The sequence below is a fragment of the Capricornis sumatraensis genome, chromosome 2 (assembly GCF_032405125.1).
Source record: "Capricornis sumatraensis isolate serow.1 chromosome 2, serow.2, whole genome shotgun sequence".
Classification (NCBI taxonomy): domain Eukaryota; kingdom Metazoa; phylum Chordata; class Mammalia; order Artiodactyla; family Bovidae; genus Capricornis; species Capricornis sumatraensis.
In genome coordinates, this window is record NC_091070.1 from 65,666,729 (window position 1) to 65,686,954 (window position 20,226).

At 53.7% G+C, this 20,226-nt stretch overlaps 1 protein-coding gene across 1 annotated transcript; it reads right to left on the reverse strand.

Annotated features, from left to right (window-relative positions):
- Positions 1-2,662: 2,662 nt before the first annotated feature.
- TYRO3 (TYRO3 protein tyrosine kinase) lies at positions 2,663-19,801 on the reverse strand. Its single transcript, XM_068964580.1, has 19 exons — positions 19,666-19,801; positions 17,729-17,912; positions 17,393-17,493; positions 16,652-16,822; positions 15,096-15,182; positions 14,228-14,343; positions 11,691-11,868; positions 10,857-11,002; positions 10,184-10,328; positions 9,670-9,799; positions 9,487-9,587; positions 9,105-9,200; positions 8,694-8,774; positions 8,181-8,273; positions 7,644-7,765; positions 7,126-7,235; positions 6,792-6,951; positions 6,461-6,597; positions 2,663-3,871 (listed from the first exon to the last, which is right to left on the reverse strand). The coding sequence occupies exons 1-19, from the start codon at positions 19,784-19,786 to the stop codon at positions 3,481-3,483; spliced, it is 2,670 nt and encodes an 889-aa protein (XP_068820681.1). The 5' UTR covers positions 19,787-19,801; the 3' UTR covers positions 2,663-3,480.
- Positions 19,802-20,226: the final 425 nt, after the last annotated feature.

Sequence of the window (20,226 nt, forward strand, 5' to 3'; positions counted from 1 at the left end):
GAACTGTGGTGTTGGAGAAGACTCTTGAGAGTCCCCTGGACCGCAAGGAGATCCAACCAGTCCATTCTGAAGGAGATCAGTTCTGGGATTTCTTTGGAAGGAATGATGCTAAAGCTGAAGCTCCAGTACTTTGGCCACCTCATGCGAAGAGTTGACTCATTGGAAAAGACTCTGATGCTGGGAGGGATTGGGCGCAGGAGAAGGGGATGACAGAGGATGAGATGGCTGGATGGCATCACCGACTCGATGGACGTGAGTCTGAGTGAACTCCGGGAGTTGGTGATGGACAGGGAGGCCTGGCGTGCTGCAATTCATGGGGTTGCAAAGAGTCGGACACGACTGAGTGACTGAACTGAACTGGGGAGGAGAAGCGGCAGAGATGGGACAGGACCCAAATTGCTCCTGGAGTGTTGGTAACATTCTGTTTCTCGATCTGGTTACTGGTTATCTGGATCTGTTTGTGAAAATCCCAATGACTATACACTTCTGATTGGTATATACTTTTTGTATGTGTCACACTTCAATAAAAAGGTTTTTAAAAGTCCCACTATTGGGACTCATCTGGTGGTCAAGTGGTTAAGACTCTGTTCTTCCAGTGCAGGGGGCTTGGGTTTGATCTCTTGTAGAGGATCTAAGACTCTGCATGCCATGTGGTATAGACAAAAAAAAAAAAAAAATCCACTATTATCACCTACCTCAAACCCCATGACTGTTACAGGGGGGCCAAGGTCCAAGGTGCTTGGGGAAAAGAGACTGAGCTGAAAAAGTTACTTACACTGAATTTAATTACTGATAATTTCGATTTAGATAGATTACTTTGTCACACACACACTTAGTGGAACTCCTGTGAGTTAAAATGTATTTATTATTTATTTGGCCTTGCCATGTGGCATGTGAGATCTTAGTTCCTGGACCATAGGTCGAACCTATGCCCCCTGCAGAGGAAGTGCAGAGTCTTAACCACTGGACCACCAGGAGTCCCCTGTCCTGTGCATTTTGAAAGGCACCTACTATTGACAAGCAGTCACCCAAAAGATGACATGATTGCAATGAAACTTCTAGATACTCTGGTGTGGTAGGAGAATTGCCCAGGCTCTGCTCTCTGGCATGGTAGGCTTAAAGTCTGTGTCAACCATTTGTTAGTTACGTAACTTTGGACAAGTTACTTCTTCTGCATTTCTGTCCTTTCGAAGGATAATTATAGTCCCATTTTATAGGCATATTCCCTGTGTTAAATGAGATAATATACATGAAGCACCAGGCACTATACCTGACACATAACAGGAGTCCATTAATAGTAGGCGATTATTTAGGTGTAAAGATCTCCCAAGATGTAAAGGCCATGGGGTCATAGAGTCAGACACAACTGAGCGACTGAACTGAACTGAAAGGTCTCCCAGTCAGTAATTCCCAAACACTACCTCACAGATAATCATTACCTGCTGCTGCTGCTAATTTGCTTCAGTCGTGTCCGACTCTGTGCAACCCCATAGACGGCAGCCCACCAGGCTCCGCTAACCACCAGGATTCTTTAGGCAAGAATACTGGAGTGGGTTGCCATTTCCTTCTCCAAATCATTACCTGCAGTTAAAGCTAATCACAAGCAGGAAAGATTCTGAAAGCCTGAAAATTACTTCAGTTCTCATGATCCACGTGGGAACGAGAATCTGGAGTTCTAGTAACAGGTTTTTCAGGATATTTGCTTTCAAAAAGTATCCGCCCCATTCCACTGCCCTCAGCCAGCCATGCAATACCTGCGTCCCTCCCAGTCTTCCCACACCCCTCAACAAAGACAGCGGCCATTTCTCACGCCTCCTGTGGCTCATTCCCATTAGCTTGCTCTAAAAGCTTCTGAAGTTTTCAGGTGGAAATACTTGAAAGCAAACTTCATGCTCTTATTTCTAATCCCCAAGAAGCTCACCATTCTCTTTGCCCACTTTTCACACTTCCTGGGTCCAGGCAACACTGTGAAGGTAAGCGCTGTCTCCACACCCAACAGAGTCTGATAGAGGGTTAGGAGGCAGCCAAAGTAGTCTCTTTGTCTCTCTTCCAAGATAAAGCACTTTTTCAAAACATTTGCATTTTCAAAAGGTCAATGGTGGTAGGATTATAGGTATTTGGCATTTTAAAAATTACTTTATGCATTTTCCTAATTATCTCTGGCTATGTATTATCTTTACTATAAGATTCTTTGGGACCGTCTGTAATTACAAAAGCATTTTGTGCTCAATGCAGAAAACTTGGGAAATATAAAGGAAAAAGAAAAGTCCCCTTAATGACATCATGCAAAGAAAACAGCTGTTAACATTTTGGCATATGTCTTTCAGACTTTTCTCTCTGCGGAGATGCTTCATTTTTGTGATCTGGAAAGAAACGTAAACATTTAAGAGACAAAGCCTTGAGTCTTTAGTCTTCAATTTATTTCTGTTTTTAAACAGCATCTAACGGCTTGGAAAAGTCCCTAACAGCAAGGGCCTGCCCCATGCACTCCCAGAGGCTCCCCTAGTCAGGGCTGAGGTCCAGGCTCCAGTTACTCCCCTTCAGCCACACCAGTCACCAGGCCTATTTTCTCTCCATCTCTGGAGACATGGAACAGAAGAGGGTCTCCAGTTAGAGGCAAAGTTGGAACTAAGGGATGCTGCATGGAAGGACTGGGCTGAAACACAGCTGCCTTTGTTAGTCTTGGGATATTTTGGGATATGGTAGCATGCTCAGACAGGAGGGCATGAAGAGGGGCTCCTGAACTCCTCTCTGGCCTCATTCATTCCTGGGCAAGCCACACAGCACCCCTTCCTCTTGCCCAGCTCCTCAGTGCACTGCCTTTAAAAGCTGGGCAAAGGATGGCCCGTGTCATTCAGCATTCCTGGCCATGATCTGCTCAGCTGCTGTTTACTCCTGACCTAGACAGGATGGGTAACCGGGAAGGTGACAACAATTCAGACCTGAGTGTCCCACTACCTCACGCTACAGGGCGTGGGACCCGACTGTACCAATCCCTTACCAATTCTCACCTAAAGGGGAATAATACAAGGGCATCTCTTTGTGAGGAGGGGCAAACCTGGGCATTTAAACCCCAAGCACAGACACAGATGGGCCCCCAGGCCAGAGACGCCTCAATGCATGCACTGAAGCCACAGGGCCGCTCAGCTGGGAGAGTAGGGGCCCCAGCTTCTCTCCACACCCATGGTAACCATGGAAACATAACCACCCCCCTCTGCCAGCTGCCTGCGTTTAGACAACCAGGCCTGGCCCACCTCCACCCAGCAGAGGCCTGAACTGATGCCAGGCCGGCCACAGAGTTTTGCAGGAAGAACTGGGATTGGGTGATGTGGTCAGTCCAGGCTTCCAGCACAGCTCAGGAGGGCTACCACAGGAGCCTCCATGCCTTGCCGCCTGGGCTGGGGTCAGACGGGGCTTAGTCAGCCAGCACAGCGGCCGGCAGAGCCAGCCACGTGGCCCCGGATGCCCTCGGCCTGTGGGCTAACAGCTACTGTGGGGCAGTAGCCCTTGCTGCAGTAGCAGCAGCCTCTGAGACTCACTGACGGGGCTCTCTGGCTGCTGCTGCCCCTGCCCAGGCCGCTCAGCCAGCTCCCCGGGGCTGAGGATGTACCGATAGTCACTGGGGGTGCCCCCCACGGCCCCCAGGCCACTGTCATCCCCCGCCCCACTGCTGGCCTGGTCCCCGCCAAGCAGCTCCAGGTCACCTCCCTCAGTAGGCTCCTGGGCCCCCTCAAGGTTGATGTACAAGGGGTCCTGGCTGGCGGACAGTACAGACAGGCGGCCCAGGACCGTCTCCAACTCCATTCGCAGACACGTGAAGCTTGGGCGCTGTTTGGGGTCGGCGCTCCAGCATTGGTACATGAGCTCATACCTGGGACAAAGAGAAGGGTGAGGGGAGGGAGTAAGGAGCCAGAGAAAGGGGAAGAAGGGTCCTCCTTTCAAAAGCAGAGGCCCCTTTATTATATGAAACCACAATTTAAAAAGATGTGATGGGACTTCCCTGGTGGTCCAGTGGTTAAGACTCAGCATTCCCAATGCCAGGGGCCTGGGTTCGATCCCTGGTCAGGGAACTAGATCCCACATGCCGCAACTAAGAGTTTGCGAGCTGTAATTAAAAGATACTGCATGTCACACCTAAGGATCCTGTATGCTGCAACATAGATCTAAGATCCTGAGTGCCTCAACTTAGACCCAGTGGAGCCAAATAAATTAAAAAAAAAAAAAAAAGATGTGATTATGGAAGTTCCCTGGTGGCCTAGTGGTTAGGATTCTGGCTTTCGCTGCTGTGGCCCAGATTCAATCCCTGATCAAGGAACCGAGATCCTGCAAGCCACATGGCAAGGTCAAATACATATAAATCGAACACCGTGTGTCTGGCACTATTTACTGGCACTATGGGTTTACTGTGTATCTGGCATTATTCTAAGTATTTTATATTTATTACTAATTCTCACAATATTATGAACTAAGTGATTCCTACTCTACCAATGTTCAAAAAAAGGCACAGAGAGGTTAAGAACATTGACTAAGGTCACACAGGTAGAAAGTGATGAAACCAGGTGGGTAGGGTCTAGAGACCCTCTTCTGCTGTTTTGGGAGTGGGTAGTAGGAGTGCTTTTGTCCTGTGAGACACAGCCAGGAGTCAGGGTTATCTGGGGGGGAGTGAGATTTGAGCATTCACCCTTTGTCCTAAATCCTCATCCATTCAGGGGGTCTTAAATCCTCATTATTCATGGACACCTTGAAAATCAGAAAAGCTTCCAGCCCCTTCCCTGGCAGCAACATTTTTTATGTACAACTTTAGGAGCTTTATAGATTCCCTGAGGTCTTATTCCTATTCCCAGGGAATGCCTCATGCTGAAGGAAAAAAAAAAATCTAACAGGAAGGGGCTGAGACCAGATCTAGTCAAAGCAAATGCCTGACTTTCTTGCCTGTGCCCACAATAAAAGCCCCAAACACTCCCACATACCAGGCCTCCTGACAGGGGCCTCCAATGATGGGGCAAAGCCATGCCAGATGCTAAATAGGTCGTGGGAATGGTCCAGGCCATGGCTATGTGGCTGGGCTGGGATATACCGTCAAGGCCGTGCCAGGAGCCAACTGGCGCCTGTCCATGGGCTGCCCGGTGGGAGGTCAGCGCCTGCCCACCCCCTACTAAGAACACTAACTTCAGTCCTCAGTGACACTAAGCCAGAGCCTGGTCCCCACTGCCCAGTATAGCCTCTGTGGCTTCAGAGGCCCAGGCAGGCTGCAGCCACTGGGAGACCAGCGTTTTCTGACTCCCCTGAGCTCTGTTGAGGGGAAGCCCTGGTTTGTGCACTCAGATTTCCCTCTCTCCCACAGTCCAGGCTCAGGGTCCTTCAAAGCTCCTACCCTAGAGGAAAGAGAATCCCACCACTCAGGCTGGGTCTTCCTCTGCCTGTCTCCATTCTTGAACCTCTGGAGGTCCAACCCCAGAGCAGGAAATAGATTTGTAGCCTCCCATTCCCTAGTACTAGTGCAAAGGTCCTCTGGGGGCCCAGGGAATCTCTGGCTTGCATGGCGTGAGAGAATAATACTAGAACAGACAAGTCATAGTGGGGGTCATGTTTAATAGGCACCTTCTAAAATCACATAGATCTAGGTTCAAGTCTCAACTTATTCACTTAATAGCTGTGTGACATGGGTCGTGTTATCTAACCTCTTTAATCCTAATTCCTCATCTACAAAATGGGGATAATAATAGTCTTTTCCTCATAGGGTTAGAGGAGGATTACCTGAAAGAATGCCTGTGAAGTAGCCAGTTGATGTTAGCGATACTGTGTTCTAGTCACACGGGGTTCATGACTCTCCCCGGAGTAGCAAGTGTATCACCATCCCGCCCCACTCCCAAGGGCTCCAGGCTTCCAGAAAGCAGGGAAGACAGTGCCCTTCTCCCTGGGATTGCAGTCTGTTATCTTAGGTCTCTCCACTCCCCCAGAGCAGAGGCCCAGATAAGAAAGGAACCCAACCTCCCGCCCCCAGCGCCCCCTCCCCGTCAAGCAAGGAATGCGATGGAGCAGCAGTTTTTCCCAGCCCCCAGGGAGCACTCCTGGAGGGGAGGGAGCTCAGCTTTGGAGAAGGAGTCTGGGTGGAGAATGCTAACAGGGGAACCTGCAGCCACTGTTGCCCAACCAACCCTGGACCTTCTGCCTCTGGGGGGGATTCCTGGTTCTCCCCAGAATCTGGAGAAAATGAGCAATCGGTAAAGGCTGGAGGAAGAACTATAGGATGATAAAGGAGGAGAGAAAGAAAACAGGAGTCGTAGATGAAAAAGAAAGTTCGGGGTAGAAGTCAGACTCGCCTCTAATGACAAGGGTATTTCCACAAAAGTTCAGCTGAGGGTCGCAGCCCCCGCCAGGACAGCAGGTGTGGTGGTAGCCATCCGATGAAACCCCAAACACCTGTTCCCTCCCCGGATCCCCTCCCTGGGGCACTCACACGTCCTCCATACACTCCGGAGGCTGTTTCAGGCGGTTCCCGCCGATGAGGTAGTTGTAAATCTCAGCGTTCTCGATGCCAGCGTATGGCGTCTGCCCACGCGTCATGATCTCCCACATGGTCACCCCGAAGGCCCACTGGGACAGAATTGAGGTTGGGGGGAGGTGTCACTAGGCCTCCTAGGCCAGGCAGTCTCGAAGCAAGCACATCTTGGGGCTCAGGGGCCTCAGGCTGGGACAGCCAGAGCGCAGAGGGCCGAGTGGGCTAGGCCTGGGAGAGGCTCCAGGTCTACCCACATGCTAACCACAGTACTGCCCCGCCACCTGCTCACCACGTCACTGTGCACAGTGTACAGGTTGTCAGCCAGGCTCTCCAGGGCCAGCCACTTGACGGGCAGTTTGGAGGCACAGCCCTGACGATAGTAGTCCCCACTGTAGATCTTCCGGGAGAGTCCGAAGTCAGCCACGCACACGGTCATGTCTTCTGCCAGCCTGGGAGGGGTTGGAGGATGGGGTCAGCCTTCTACCAGGCCACAGCCTTACTAAATCCACGGTGTCTTTGTCCCCAAGCCATCTCCTCACAGAGCAGATACTGTTCCAGCCGGGGGCTAGTTCTTCCTGGTACTGCTTCCTGCCTCCCACCCGAACCCTCCAGAATTCACATACATGCAGTTCCGAGCAGCCAGGTCTCGGTGGATAAAGTTCCGGGAGCTCAGATACTCCATGCCACAGGCAATGTCCACCATGAACCGGACCAGGGTCTGCAGCGGCAGGTTCTGGTGGGCAGACAGGACAGCAAACTCAGGACAGACCTAGCCAGGGCAGGAGGAAAGGGATTCCCTGACCAGGAAACCTAACAACTGTACTCAGAATTGCTGAAAGGAAGAGGGTGGAGGGGCTTCCCAGTGCAAGGAAGCTTTGGCAAACTTGAGGGAGGGCACCCAAAAGTCAAGACTGTCCCAATCTGGGCCCCCCATGGGGCTCCTCTCCCAGGAAGGGGCCTGGCTAAGCCTCAATTCCCAATGGGGACTTGTGAGGGAGAAGAAAGCCTGTTAGCAATAAAGGTCAGACTTGGAGCCCGCCTTCTCCCAACCTACTCAAACGGCCCTGCCAACCAAGCCAACCTCTCTCCCAGGGTTTCTGTGCTTTTCCAACCCCTGGCCACTCCCACCCCAGGCACTCACAAAGGGGTTCTCGCCAATCCGGGAGGTGAGCAGGAAGGCGTGCAGGTCCCCATGCTTCATGAAAGGCAGGATGACCATGGGGATGGGGAGACGGCCTTTGGCCCTGCTCCGGAGGCTTACCCCTGGGGACAAGGGAGAGTCAGCGGGGCACATAAAGGTCAAGGGACAGTCCAAGCATCGGCCTGGGTCCCCACCTGCCGGTCCTACCTCTAGCCCTGGCTCTGCTACCTCTTTCCCCATAAGTTCCACACTGGCCCAGTGACTCCCCAGGAGTCATTCTGGCTGCCCCGGAATCTCTGGAGCATCTTCTCTGTCTCCTCCTTCTCTGTTTACACAAGCAGTCTTCATGTACAGGGTCTACAAACTGAGCTCCTTACCTGGAGCCTGATCAGATTTCAGCCACGCCCCTCCTTGCTATTTTGGTGTCTGCTTACTCACCAGGCAAGTCTGAGCTTCTCCCCACAGGCTGCCCTAGCACCTTGGAGGAGCACAGTTTTAGCCTCATTTTACATTTACTTCCCCCAAGAAGGGACTCACCAACAAGCTTGGCCACGTGTGGGTGGTCAAACTCCTTCATGCAAGCCGCTTCCCTGAGGAACTCTTCAATGTCACTTGAGGCAATGATGTCAGCTGGGAGAAAAGGAGGGAGGGAAGGAGGGAGACGTGACCACTGTGGGCTGACCACCGTGGGCGTGGGGAAACAGTCTGGTCATGAGCAGGAGGAAACCCCACAGGCTGGTCTGTCCAATATCTCCACTCGCTCATGCCTTCTCTTTGGTTTGGACAGCCAAACCACTCAACCAACCACAGCTTTAGTCACCCCAAGTGAAACCAGAGGATAGTCACTGCTGAGGCAGAGGACAGAGGCTGGGGCACCAAGGAAAGTGGGTTTATGCCTGTGAATTATTCACGTGGCAGAGAAAGCATCCCAGTTAGCACTAACACATCTTGGAAAGTCTAGGGGCCCAGCAGAGCCTGCTTCAGAATCAGCCCCCTTTCACCTTCCCAAGTGACACCCTCAGTTCCACTATAGTAATATTCTCCACTCACCTTTCAGCATCTTTACAGCCACTTTCACAAAGGAGCCATCCTCCTGCTTCAGTTGGGCCTCCCGCACTGAACCAAACTCTCCTAGGAACCGATCCAAACAATGGTGAGTCCCCTTGGCCTCCTGCCCCCCACCCACCTCCCCAGTGACCCTTCATAGGGACACAGTATCACTTTCTGGGGCCACTGAAGGAGGCTCCCTCATTCATAGCAAAACAAAGTAAGCTAGGAGTGATGACACCTCAGCCTTTCTCGACCCCAGCCTCCATTCCCCTAAACGTCCAGCAGCCAGGAGTTTATGAGCACATCCTGTTCATAGGAGCTGACCTATATCCACAGCCCAGAGTGGCATGGAAGCAAGCAGACACACCCAGCCCTGGCAGCTCAGGCCAGTCCCTGCTCAGCCCCACATACCTTTGCCCAACATCCGGCCCAGGGTGAACTGCTGCTCCGGGATCAGCACGTCTTCCAGCTTGTCCTTCAGCTCGTCGCTGATCCCCAAGCTGTCCACTGCGGGGAGGCGGTCATAAGAAAGGGAGCGACCTCTCTGGTCCTGATCCAAAACTCAGCCTGCTTCCTCCACCCCAGATGCCACCCTCAAAGCAGAGGTAAGCTTTATTTAGCTCCCCCACAGCTGGGCCGGTGCCCTCTGCCAGGATAGGTCTACGTGTCTTTTCCATGGTGTGCCTAGGACTCAGCAAGGTTCAGACCTATTGGTCAAATCAGTAAGAGAAAGGCAGGTGCAGGTTCAAGACAGCCCATTCCTTCCTCATAGGACTCCCCACCACTCACTTACGTGTGGCCTCGATGCGCTCAGGCCTTTCCCGATTGAAGGACCGTGCTGCCCGGAAGTGAACAGCTGGCTCCCCCCGGGCCATGACGCTGTCAAAGGCTTGCCTAAAAGGAGACCCAGGACTTGGAGTCAGCTCCAAGGTCTTCAGTCAGTGCCGGCCCCTCTCTCCATGTCCTCAGCCCTTACCCAAACCGTGTCTCCTTCCTCCTCTTTCGAAGCAGGATGAGGGCCAGGGCAGCAGCCGTCACCAGGGCCGTCAGCACACCCAGGACCACAGGCACCCAGGATGTGCGGCTGTGGGGAGCACCCTGCTGGCCTGTGGGAGACAGGGGCAGTAGCAAGAGCTGAGCTGACACCACGGAGACCCTTTAGAATTTGTAAATGAGGGTCAACGAGCCTGAGCCAATGGCTCCTCTCAGTCAGTAAGAGAGCAGAGTGGAAAGAGGCTCCAAAGGAAGACCCAAGAGTTCCCACTCTGTCAGCCACAGGCCCTGGCTGTTGGGACCTACAGTGTGACCGGGCATTTCTATGCTAGTTTGCATGGCATGGGGGTGGAGGATGAGATACAACCCTGGCCTCAAGTGCATAACTCTGAGTCTTCGGGCCTCTTAGGAGGGGAGGTGCTGCTAATCTCCTCCCATCAGTCCAGGTTGCCCTGGAAAGCCTCAATCCCGTGGCCCCTTCCCCTTATAGGCCTTACCTGCGTGGTCATGAGAAGAGACCACCAGTGGCTGACTCCAGGGCCCACAGCCAACTGCATTGGTAACACACACACGCACAGTCAGGTCCTTCTGGGGATCCCAGCCCGTCAGGTTGGCCCTGGTCCCCTCCACTGTCAGCTCACCCTGCAGCCAGGAAAAGTCCCCATCCCACACTGAGCCTGAGGAAAAAGGCTCCAGCTGGGTGGGGCCTGAAGGCAGAAAAAGATCTCACTAGGAACATGGGCGGCTAGGAACACTGTGGGTTCAGGGGATGCAGGGACACAGCCTGCTGGGAGTCATCACATTCCTGCTGCAGGCTGCAGAGGCCTCTCCTGAACACAAACAAGGCTCAGTCTGAGAAAGCAGGGGTGGGGGATGGGAGGGAACTGAGGGGTGGAAGAGGATAAGAAGGCCTTATCTGTGTCCTCCCCTGGTTTGTGCAGGAATGTACTTCCTGCTTGACTTTCAAAGTGGACACTGGAAGCAGTCTTCACAGGAGATGGACTCCAATGAACAATGCAGCCTGCAGAGGAGGGCAGGACAGCGTAGACTCCCAGGGGTGGTGGAAGGCCCACCACGGCCCCTCGCGCTCACCAAGGACCGCTAACCTGAATCTTGAAGGCCCTTGGAGCCCTGATGGCTGACTGTAGTGCACTTGGAAGTTTCCCTTACCTGAGTACCGTTGTCTTGAACCCAGGACATTTTATAGGGTCCCAGGGGGCCTTCTGAAGGGCCCTCGGGGATCACTTCTTCCCACTCCAGGATGAGGCCAGAGTCTGTGTGGATGGCATGGAGGTTCTGGGGAGCACTGGCTGGGGCTGTTCCCAAAGAGAAAAGCTTGCTAAGAGCCCTGCCCTGCCTGCGCACCATCACTAGCCCACGTGGGCCTTTGGAACCGGCTCCATAGAACTAAACTGCTCTGAGAGCAACAGGTCGGGGAACAGTGTGTCTGCCATTGCTCACTGCTATCACCTGCTGTCCTGGGGAGTAAGGGTGAGCAATGGCAAGGCCTGGACCATCCCAGCGAGGCAGGGTACTGCTCTTCATCACCTTGGTGGCTCCTCAGTGGCATCCTTCACTCCCCTCTCCTCACAGCCCAGCAGCCTCCTTGCAATTGCTAGCAACTCCATGCATGTCTGTGCTATAGGGTCACTGCGCCCTCTCTCTACATGGATTTCCCCCCAAATATGGGTCCTTCCTTATCATTCAGACCTTAGATCTCTGTATCCAGGTATTCCTGGAGCCCCCTAGGGTACTCTTCACCACCGTACTATCCAATCTTTTCTGCTTGTCTGATCCACCCACTAGAACTAGAGCTGCTGGATGGGGGCTGGATTTATCCAGTTCACAAGTAAGCAGCAGGCACTCAGTGAAGTGCTGGCTGACTGATGTACGATCCCCCCTCTTAGGTAACCCTCTTTCAATCAACTCCATTCAGAACTGGAGCTGACACTGCCCCGCCCCTCCTCATCCCTGCCCAGGTACTCTGCTCTTAAAGTCCTTTACCTAGACCCTTCGTCCGAAAGGGCACCCAGTCAGCATATGGAGAGGGCCCCAAGGCATTGGCACAGCGAACCCTGAGGCTGTAGTTGGTGGCGGGTGTCAGGTCCCGAAGCAGGCAGGTAAAAGGTGGCACGGGGACCATGACAGCCAGAACCTCCCAGTCTCCTGGGGCCTGAGTCACCTACAGAATAGCAGAAAATCAATGATGTAAGGGAGGGAGGTTTCTTAGGCATGTGAGATGAGATGGAAGGTAGGATGGGTATGGATATGATCGGGGGCTTTAATCTATGCCTCTTCAAGTCTATCAGTGGAGTAACCAAGACATGGAAACAACCTAATGTCCAGCAACAGATGGATGGATAAAGAAGATGTGGTATGTGTATGTATACATACATACATATATACCCAATGGAATATTAGCCGTAAAAATGAAATAATGCCATCTGCAGCAACATGGATGGACCTAGAGATTATCGGGCTAAGCAAAACAAGTCAGAAAGAGAAAGACAAGCACCATATGATATCACTTACACGTGGAATCTAAAATACAACAAAAATGAATATATATATGTAGCAGAAGCAGACTCACAGACATAAAGAACCGACTTGAGGCTGCCAAGGCGGGGAGTGGGGGAGACGGAAGGAATGGGAGTTGGGGATTAGCAGATGCAAATTAGTATACATAGGATGGGTAAACAACAAGGGCCTACTGTATAGCACAAGGAACTATATTCAATGTCCTGTGATAAATCGTAACGGAAAATAAAGAACATATCTATCTATAACTGAATCACTTTGCTGTACTGCAGAAATTAACACAACACTGAAAATCAACTATATGTCAATTAAAAAAAAAAACTATCAGCAGACATTTGCAACCCATCCCTTCCCACCCTCCCCCACTGCACATTCCACACCTCTACGTCTTTGCAAATTCTGTTCCCTTTGCTGGAAATGACCTGCTGTTCCTAATGAAGTCCAACTCATCCTTCAAGAGTCAGTGCAAATATCACTTTCTCTGTGAAACACTTTCTCAAATACTCAGTAAAATTGATGCCCCTTTGTGCTTGACGCATAATTATGTTAGAGGAGATACCACTCTTTGTATTCATTTGGCAAAAAAGTTTGTTTACATTTCCATAAGTTGTTACAGAAGAACCCAAACTTTTTGGCCAACCCAGTAACTGTTTAAATGCCAGCCCAGGGACTTCCCTGGCGGTCAGTGGTTAAGACTTTGCCTTCCAATGCAGGGGGTGCAGGTTCAATCCCTGGTCAGGGAGCCAAGATCCCACATGCCTTGCAGCCAAAAAACAAAACATAAAGCAGAAGCAATATTGTAACAAATTCAATAAAGACTTACAAAAAATAAATAAATAAAAATAAATGCCAGCCCAGAGTCTTAGAGCTTCTCAAGGGCAAAGTGCCTAGGATCTTAGGGGCACCATGAACCTGGCCTGCACCTTACACTTTGGGGACCCAGGGCAAGAGTACAAATGGGGAGATCCAGTGTACTACATGACTAAATATTATGATTTTAAATGTTAAAAATCAGCTAACAGGCTATTAAGTAAAATAGTTTCTATCTTAATATACTGACAAACAGCTACAAAACAACCCGTAAGATCAGGTTTGCAGTTTTCTACAATTCTCTGAATCCTTGGAGTTCCAAGCCTGAATGAGACAGCACAAGAAGAGCCAGCCTCCAGGCAAGGGTCTGCACCATGAGGGACACCGTGTGCATGGGTGTGGACAGTGGCCTCCATACCCATTCCCCCTCAGATGGCTGTCCTTGGGGCTTAGTGGTGCATGTACCTCGGTGTGATCCATCCTTGGGAGGATGGAGCAGGGAAGAGGCCCATATCAGCCCCAGAAATAGACAGATTTAAGAGGAGGGGGTGTCCTGGTGAGCTGGACAGGTATATTCCCTTGGCCCTATGTATTCCCTGCCCAGCGGCAAGAGGTGCAACCAAAGGAGGGCCAGAGTGGGGTCCTCTAAAGGTGGGCACCCAGAGCAGGGCCCTTTGCTGCCCAGGAGAACTGCCTAGAACTGTTTCAAAGGTTCCCCTTAAATAGCTTTGGAGTGAACAGACAAAAACAAATGAGCTGGCATTGCCTCATTTTTCGATCACCTTACTTGGCCCTCCCACTCTCTAATGTCCAGGACCCCTTCTGGGCCCCTGTGTCTGAGGCCTGAGTCAGGGTGTGGAGCTCGAGAGTACAGGCATCAAATAAATCAAAGCTTTGGGGTTTTGCCCACATAAGTAAAACTCTTCCAGGGTATCCCCAGTCTGATCTACCGATCTGTTTTCTAGCCTGAAGAATGCACAGGTTGAACTGATCTGCCATCACTTGTTTGCCAGAGCACCCTATGATAAGGGGCAACGGCCAGGGCTGTTCCTGGTAAGGGAATGACACCTGAATAGTGGAGTCCAAGCCCTGAGGGCAAGACTAGGTAAATGTGATACCACTGTCAACAAAGTGCCACCAAGACAGCCAGGAGGAGGATGGCCAGGAGAGCCTGTCCCACCCTCGCAGCCTACCTGGACTGTACAGGATTGGATCAGGGCTCGGCCGTCGGCCCCCGGCATCCAGGCCACGCTAACGTTGCTGCTGGAGAGCTTCGTCACTGTGATGTTGAAGGGGGCTGCGGGGAGTGCTGCAAATGGGGACTTAGAGTCAGTGCCCAGGAAGGACAGAGAAACGGAGAGTATGGGAGTCGAGCCATGAGGCCCTCCCTAGGGTTCTCCCCACCAAAATGATGGCCACGAAGCACTCCCAGGACCACAGTAATACAGAAGCCAAGCAACCAGCAGCAGACAGCTGCTCATACCTGGGAGGGGGCCCAGGCTGTGGAGATAGGTCGCCTCTCCCTGAATCAAGAGCCCCGTCTAATCAAGGAATAGGATAAGACAGTGGATGGGTGGGGGACACAGTATCTGGGCCTTGGGAGATACCAGTGAGAGGCAACTGGCCCTGCAGCCACAGCCCACTCCTGAGCATACATCAGCTCTCTCTTCCTCTGTACCCCTCCCACTGTGCACAGCAGCCCTCTGGGTCTCTACCATCCTGCTAGGCTGTTTCCCCCACCCCCATTCCCTCTACAGGGGCTGGAGAAGCAAGACTGGGCACGAGCCTTGACCGTCTCCTGCCAGCTCCCTCCCTTTTTCCCTCCCAAGGACTCTGCTCTGAGATGGGAAATCTGCTGTGACGTCAGGTTTCTATTCTCATCGCAGCCGTGGCAGGGTCTCAGGTGCTCCCACTAGGAATGGAGCTATGCCAATTAACTCCTCATCCACCAGATCCCAGCAGGACCGAGGCGAGTTGGAACACCAAACAATTCTAACTTCACCCACAGCCGGCAGAGAGGGCCTCTGCCTCACCGCCCCTCACTTCCTGGGGTCCTCCTACCTTGAAGATGAACAGTGGCAGTGCGAGAAGAGGCCAGGCCTTTTGGGTTGTGAGCTTCACAGGAGAACACAGTGCTCTGGGTCACCCCTGGGGCCAGAAAACCTTAATTAGCATGCCCTGAGCATCAACTCCCACTCAGTCTGGGATTGGGGAAGGGGGATAGCCAGGCTCTGGGTCTGATTAGCTTAATACCCTCCAGCCAAAAGAAAGGGTTAGACCATAGGGACCGATATAAATCTCAAGGCTGGGGCTCTGTTTTCTCATCTTCTGAATGGCAGAGTTGTGAGAACCAACTGATGTAACATATGTAAAGTGCACAGTAAAACATTTGAGAAATGTGACATGTGACACCACCCCACCTCAATCCCATCTCTGGCAGACAGCACAATGTTGCCTCCCTTTTCTGGTCATTCCTTTGCACATTCCAGAGAGCCCTTCTGTATTTGCTCTGTTCCAAAACATTGTTCTATTTGCAAATTCTCTGCCTTTTCAGTAGTTCTCTGCTCCTGAAGGCACGAGTCTTATCTCCCCAGTTATACTAATTCCCAGGGGGCTGGACCAATGGCTTCTCTTTCTTTTGTCCTAGATCCCCCGTGGTGCCTAGCGCAGTGTGGTGTGTGGAGTAGGAGTTCAGTGAGTGCTTATTATCTAGCTGTCTGCCTGAGGGTCCCCACCACGCACTGCTAGAGAGAACTGAACCCGACCTCCCTTCTCATCTGCTCCAACACAGTGCCTCCCGAACGGGACCTGCCCCACTTCCAACCGATCCTGCAGTTCATCTTTTTTCAAATTCCTAAGGGACTTGGCAGATCAGTGTCCATCCCTCCCAACTTGCAGTACATGAGACCAAGCTCAGATGCCCATCTTTTTCGGCCAGTTCAAGCCTCCACCAGAAACAATAATTTTGTTTCACACATAAGCGAGCCCTTCGTGAGGTGTGTGCCTGGGGATCTTGGGGTCCATGTGGGTGTGCAGGCATGGCAGCTTTGGTTTAACTGTGTAGAGGCATGGCCAGATACAGTTGTTTGGGAAAGGTCTGGAGATTTTCTGGAAAGGGGCATTAGAAGAGTAGGCTCATGTATCTGTGTGCTGGCTCCCCCTTCCCCCTTTTCCTCCCTGCCCACCCCACCCCTCCCCACTATCCCCAACACGGCAGCCTGAGATTCTTGTCTTCTAGACAAGTCTGCCAGACACTCCTCCTAGTTCTGCGTGGGCTGGCTCCTGGCTCCTTCCCTTGGGAGGGGTGGGGGGATGGGTGCCCTCGGTCCTACACATTCACCTCCCAGAGCCAGCTGTGCACGGCCTAGTCTGCTGTGAACTAGCCTACTGTGAACGAAGGCAAGAGGCTCCAGCATCTCCTTAAGCACACACAGGAGGCTCACCACAAATCAGCCCACCAGGCCAGTCTAGCACACCTGACTAATGAGCTTAGTAATGGTGCAGGTCATGTTCTCAGGCACTCTGGACACTCACAACAACAAGCTTAGTGACTGAAGCAGGTTAGAACTCTGCCAGCCTCACCACCCCTGCTCAGAGCCCCTTGGGAGGCTGCTCACCTGTGACATTTAAAACGGAAGGAGAGGGAGCAGGTTCCCCAACCTGCGTGCCTCCTCTCCACCAGATGATGGTGACAGGTTCTGGGGGCCCCACGGCCTCACAAAACAGTTGGAAAGGGGCATTGGGCGGCACTGCCAGGTCTTTTGGCTCCACAGTGAAAAATGGCACACCTAGGGGTAAAAGGCAGGTGGGGAGTGAGACTTGAGAGAGGGATTCTCCTTTCTCTAACAGCCCTTCTCAAAGCCAGGGAAGAGGCACACGGTGGGGAGCTGGGGGAGGGGCAACAAGGAGGAGGAGTGGGCAGGAGCTTTAGCAGAGTTCTGCTGGCAAGCCCTAGATCCCATTCAGGGGCCTTTGTTACTTTCTTAGTCACTTTGTTTTCCTGGGCTCAACAGCTCTGAGCTCCTGCAGCTGTGGAGTCTTCCTCCCCTCCCCCAGTCCTCCCTCTCCTGGCCTGGCCACTTGGCAGAAAAAGGTCTAGCCCCAGATGGGTGCTCAAGGCTTGTTTGTCAGACAACTGGAACTCAACTGCACCCCATAGATGCTGGGTGCTAGCCGTCCCCTTGGCTCTCAAATCCCCAGGCCTTGCATGTAGGGGCTGGGCCTGGAGTCTGGTGCAACCAGGTCCCAGAAGGCAGTGGGACCGCCCAGATTCCACTGAGCTTCCTTGGGCATAGGTGTGGTCCCTAGCAGACAGCGCCTGCTCAGGTCAACACGCCTCCGTGGCTCTGCCTCCTCACCTTCTACCGTGAGCCACACTGGCTGGGAGGTCTCAGTTTCGTCGCCATCCTCCACCTGGCACCAGTACCTCCCTGCATCAGAGCGGTCCACTGACTTCAGGCTGTGGAAACAGGACACAGGGCCTCCCAGAGTCAAGGGGGGCAGCTCTGCTGGGCAGACTCAATGGGTTCAGCCTACCCCCACTTCTGGAAGTATCCACAGGTGGCCGAATTAAAAAAAAACAAAAAAACCCCACAGACCTATGGACATCAGCATTGCCCCCAGCTCCCAAATCCCATGGCAAGAACACAACATGCCCCCAGACTGGCATCCCACACCCTCCCCCAGTCCTGCACCTGAGGAAGCCAATCCAGTGCTGCTCACTGACGGGGATGTACACCTGATCCATGCTGTGGACCACAGCCCCATCCTTCACCCACTGTATCTCAGGCTCTTCCATCCCCTCCACACTGCAGTTGAGCTTCACCGGCTGTCCCTGAGACACCGTCAGCTTCACTGGGGCCCCCATGAGCTTCAGGCCTGAGAGGTGGGAAAGAGAATGTGTCATTCTGCTTGACAGGTACCCTGAGTCTGGAAATATCCCCCATCCTCTCCTAGCACCTAGTTTCTGTGTCAGAAGGCTCATTCCTAGCCAGTGGCCAAGTAAGCACAGGCAGGACGGTGTGGGAAGGAAGGTGGCCTAACCAGGGCTGCGGGAAGGAACACGACAAGCTCTCCAGGCACCATTTCTACCACTGCCAAGTTCCTCCCAGCTGTAAGGAAGTGACCTGTTCCCCATACCTCCCTGCTGGGCAGTGTTAAGTCGGGCCCAACCACCAAAAGGAAAGCAAGCCAGGCTGCAACAGTGGGGCACCCTCATAACCTGGGGCAGGTACTGCCCTCGGAATCACTGGTGTACCCAATCAGTGCAACAGGCAGCCAGCTCTCCACCCAAGGTGACAGCCCAGACCCTGCACTGCTGTTGGCATCCTCCTGCACCCCCGCCTCTGGCAAATGTAAGGAGGAAGGGAAGGAGGGGGTGCTCCCCCGAAGTGGAGAACATATGGCTGCAAAACCACGTCAGATCAAACACATGGCAGCCTTCCTGGCAGCCGGCCGCTCTATTAATACCTGAACGTGTGCAGGGGCGGGTGCTAGGAAGGTAGGAGGTAAGAAGGGAAGGGAGGGGCCCTGAGCCCAAGACCCCTGAGCTACTGTCACACCAACAGGGGGCTACCCTCTAGAACACTACCTCTGAACACACACACACACACACACTCCTCCTGTGTGTTTTTAAGCAGTAAGGCAGAGAGGGGCAGGTGAACTATCCATAGAACTGAAACCCAGTCCAGCTTCTTCCTGCCCTTTGCTGTGTGATGCCAGGCAAATTTCTGAGCTCTCTGATCCTAAGATAACACACACTCTTCCGCTCGTAAATACTTGTCACTATTTCCCTTTCTTTTCCTCCTTTGAGATGCTGATATGGCAGGGAGAGCTGTCTGAAAAGAAGATACCTGCTGCTCTGCCGGGTGTCACTTCTTACTCTCTTCACCTTCTCAGGACCAGTCACAGGGCAAAGAAGGGTAGCTTTACACCCCATACAGGACAGGCAGTCCCAGGGTTGTGTAGTGTGAACTTAGGGATCCCGGGTGCTGCAAGAAGCACTCTAGCCACTGGCAAATGCTTCAGTGGCTGTGTGGGAACACAAGGCTGAGCAAACACCAGCAACTCTGCCCCAGTCCATCATCTCCAACATGCCTGGGTTTTAGGAAGCTCAGAGCAGGCACAGGGACTCGAGTATGCCCAGGTGTTTTCTGTGACTGGGCACTGTGAGAGCCCCTGTACCTACATGATGTAGGGGTCCTGTGGGTGCTGAGTCCCAGCCCCAGTGGCTTCAGAGTGGACTTTGGCGTGTGGGGCGAGCAGACAGGGGTCTCCAGGACTGGGAGGGGTGAACAAACAACTCGGAACATCGAGGCGGGAAAAGCCAGTCCCTAACATCCCCCGCTGACCGCTCAGCTCGCAGCCCCACTCCTTTCCTTACAACCCCGCCAGAAGAGCCCGGGCATGAGAAAGTTGGGGGGTGGGGGCCCCGACCCGAGATCCCGGAGCGAACCCACCGCTGAGCCCCCTTCCCCAGCCCCCGAGCCTCGGCCTTCCAGCTTGGAGCCCCCCGCTCGAATCTCCGGCCCGCCCAGGCCCTGGGCTTGCCCGGCCGCAGTCCCCGGGCTCCGATCCCCGCCGCGCCCCTCCGCAGCCCCCCGCTCTCCGCCGCCCCCCGGGCAGCCCCTACCTGCGGCCACGGGCTCGGGGAGCAGCAGACCCGCCAGACCCGCCAGCAGCAGCAGCGGCGGCGGCGGCGGCCGCGGCAGCGGCGGGAGCCCCGACCGCCCCATGCTCCGCCTCAGCGCCATCGGCGGCGACGCCGCACCATGCCGGGCCCGGCCCGCGAGCGACCAGGGAGGAGGGAGGAGAGGGAGGAGGTGGAGGAGGGCCGAGGGAGGGACGGGGGCCGGCCCGGGGGGCGGCGCTGGGGCTGGGGCTCCGAGACCCGCGCCCGCTGTGAGTCGCCGCGGCGGCTGTCAGCCACGCGGGGTCCCCGGGGCCGCTCCTGGGCCACCGCGCTCCTTCCACAGCCGTCGCCGCCGTCGCCGCCGCCGCTGATTCATGTTCTTCTTGGAGCCGCCGCCTCCTCCCCGGTCGCCCGCCCGCCCGCAGCCCAAGCTCGTACCGCCCCCCCGCGGAACCCCGGGCGGCTCGCTCCGAGCACCAACCTAGTAGCTGCCAGCCAGCCGGGCCTCCGGCAGACCTCCACCCACAGACCTCCGCAGCCTCGGCCAGCACCCGCGGTCCC

Coding starts and splice junctions, on each gene's coding strand:
- TYRO3 (XM_068964580.1), bottom strand. CDS start 19,786: ATGGCGCTGAGGCGGAGCATGGGGCGGTCGGGGCTCCCGCCGCTGCCG. Junction 11,003..11,690: donor CTTTCGGACGAAGGGTCTAG/GTAAAGGACTTT, acceptor CTTTGGGAACAG/CCCCAGCCAGTGCTCCCCAG. Junction 7,236..7,643: donor GGATTGGCGAGAACCCCTTT/GTGAGTGCCTGG, acceptor TCTGCCCACCAG/AACCTGCCGCTGCAGACCCT.